Source organism: Pteropus vampyrus, unplaced genomic scaffold (genome assembly GCF_000151845.1).
Source record: "Pteropus vampyrus isolate Shadow unplaced genomic scaffold, Pvam_2.0 Scaffold79, whole genome shotgun sequence".
Taxonomy (NCBI): domain Eukaryota; kingdom Metazoa; phylum Chordata; class Mammalia; order Chiroptera; family Pteropodidae; genus Pteropus; species Pteropus vampyrus.
In genome coordinates, this window is record NW_011888860.1 from 6285459 (window position 1) to 6288128 (window position 2670).

The 2670-nt window shown below is 45.7% G+C and overlaps 1 protein-coding gene across 3 annotated transcripts in view; it reads left to right on the forward strand.

Moving 5' to 3' along the window:
* Positions 1 to 1410: 1410 nt before the first annotated feature.
* Positions 1411 to 2670, forward strand: part of GABRB1 (gamma-aminobutyric acid type A receptor beta1 subunit) — a 391944-nt gene continuing 390684 nt past the window's right edge. Inside the window, exons 1-3 of one of the 3 annotated variants that reach the window (XM_011362807.1) lie at positions 1411 to 1857; positions 2021 to 2112; positions 2581 to 2648. In XM_011362807.1, coding sequence (XP_011361109.1) covers positions 1778 to 1857; positions 2021 to 2112; positions 2581 to 2648 — 240 coding nt within the window. In that variant the 5' untranslated portion in view covers positions 1411 to 1777. The remainder of the gene's footprint in view (positions 1858 to 2020; positions 2113 to 2580; positions 2649 to 2670) is intronic. The other 2 variants (XM_011362808.2, XM_011362809.2) reach the window with 2 other exon arrangements.

A 2670-nucleotide genomic window follows, 5' to 3' on the forward strand; every position in this document is an offset into this window, starting at 1 on the left:
AAGTCCATAAATTCTGGGTTGAAATGCTAATTCCACCATTTATTAGCTGTTTGATATTTAACTAGTTACATTACCATAATTTGTTCTCAGTATCTATAAAACGATAATAATAATAACATCTACCACATGTGTTTCCTCATTATGTCTAAATAAGATAATCTATAATGTACAAGAACCAGCAAATAGTCAGCAAGTGATGAAAGTTAATTGTTCTTATTGTGATTATTCTGCCAGAACATTCTGTCTAAAATCTGACCTTGACCATTTCCACTTAAAACTTTCAGTGATTTCCAGAACCTAACTCTGTATAGTAAAGGATGTAACTTATAGTCTGACTTCCCTTTGCATTCTCCTCACCCACCATGTCTACCTCCCTCCTTTTATGTTCTCCTCATTCATTGCAGGGTTCAACTAGCCAAGCAGACGGTAGTCTTTTAAATCTCTAGGACATGGTACATTCTGTTTCCTCCTTCTGGAATGCTCCTCCCTCCCTGTTCTGGCAAAAAGTCTCATCCTTCTCTGAAAACCATATCTACCTCTCCCTGGCAGAATTCACAGCCCTCCTTTCACCAAATAAACTATCCAGAGATATGTATTTAATTTAGTTTAAATGTGTGTCTCTCTCAAATTAGTCTGTGAATTTCTCTAGGTCAGGAATTCTCTTTAAGTGATCTCTAAGTCCCAGAACGACTGGAACATTGTAAAGATTTAATATATACCGTTAAATAAATGAACAAACGCCTACCCCAGGACCTGCCGCCCAACATGTGCTCAACGACATTTATAGTATTGCATTGACTGAGTTTAATTCAAACAACTGTTGCTCCTTACAAAACTCCAAACTAATTGCAAGCGGATGTTAGACCCTTTGGATGTTTCAGGGTTACCAATATGAGATTACACGCTGGCAATTTAAGAAAGAGATTTGGCTCATTAGTACCTAGAAGAAAAGTGGTACTTGCAGCAGATGGCCCTAGAAGAAGAATTGCCTGCCCAGAGATGCTGTCTCATTGCTTGCTTCCTACACCCCTCATGCCTGAAGAGACAGGAAAGGAGGAGGGAAGAAAAGAGAGTGAAAAATTTGACCAGCCCTTCCCCCTCTCTTTCCCACGAGAAGGGTTTCACTAAGCCAGATGTTTTAAACACCTCCCAAGTTGACCTGATTCTTGGAGTCCTCAAATACATCCTGGGTTTTCTCTGCTCCTTCCCTTTTTCTCTGTTTTTTCTTCTTCACTCACTTCACTCCCTCCCTCCTCTCTCTCTCTCTCTCTCTCTCTCTCTCTCTCTCTCTCTCTCTCTCTCTCACACACACACACACACACACACACACATGACCAAAGAACCGCCCAGCCTCCAAACCCCCAGTTCTTGGACCATCGTGACTGTCAAAGAAAGGTGCCAGTCACAAGGAGCCTTAGCCAGATCTCTGCGAGTTGAGGGAGAAAAAAAAAGGTTGAGGGCAGAAAAGAACATAGCAACCTCCAATGCATAAAGAAAGCTCTGTGTATACACTTGCACGTAGAATCCCCAGCAAGCAAATAGCAGGATATCTCCGACTACCAGAAGGACGCGGAGCACCACAAACAGGAACTTTAAAGGAATTGAAATCTGTTGCCTGTTCCACTAGGAATACTGTTTGCAAGGCACAAGGTGTCTTTTGGTAGTGAGCACCCTCTGCGCATGCGCAAGTCCATTCGGGGGAATTAGTGCCCTGCCGCCGACTAAGTTGCATTCCTTGAATCTTCGCCGAAAAGACAATTTTTAATCAGAGTTAGTAATGTGGACAGTACAAAATCGAGAGAGTTTGGGGCTTCTCTCTTTCCCTGTGATGATTGCCATGGTCTGTTGTGCACACAGGTGAGCTGCTGTTATTGAATGTCTCTTTTTTCTTGGTGTTTTTCTTTTAACATGCTTGCTGGATCATGTAGCTTGTTATTTGGGGGTAGGTGTGCCTGTCTATTTTTCTGTCTGCTCGCAGTTTGTGCTCATTCTGAATGTGATCCCTACTTCTTTCCTTCAGCGCCAATGAGCCCAGCAACATGTCATACGTGAAAGAGACAGTGGACAGATTGCTCAAAGGATATGACATTCGCTTGCGGCCGGACTTTGGAGGTAAAGCTTCATCTTTTTCAACCTGTAACCCATATCTAGTTCTCCTCCATGTCAAAGATAAATGTAAAAAAAAAAAAAAAGCAGGTTATTTTCCTAAGCGTGCAGTACGCCCTACGCCCTGGACACACACACACACACGCGCGCGCGCGCGCGCGCGCGCGCGCACACACACACACACACACACACACACACGCACGCACCGGACCTCCGCCCCCCGTCCCCCCTCCTAGTCTCAGGTAGATGACCCCAAGCAGAGTCGACCTTCCCCTGGCCTGACACACCCTTTGCATAGTCACTGCATCACGCGTGTGCCCACATGTTTTCCCAGGCTGTCCCCTGCAAGCAGAGGGTGGGTGGGTGTGGAGGGAGCCCATTCAGAATGTAGCAAGTGCAGGGAAGCCCCTCGCCCCAACTCAGCCGGTCGCCACTCTAAGAATACGTCCATAACGTGTCCCCCCTCCCCGACAGGGCCCCCAGTGGACGTCGGGATGCGAATAGATGTCGCCAGCATAGACATGGTCTCTGAAGTGAACATGGTGAGTGGCCTCCGGACGGGCC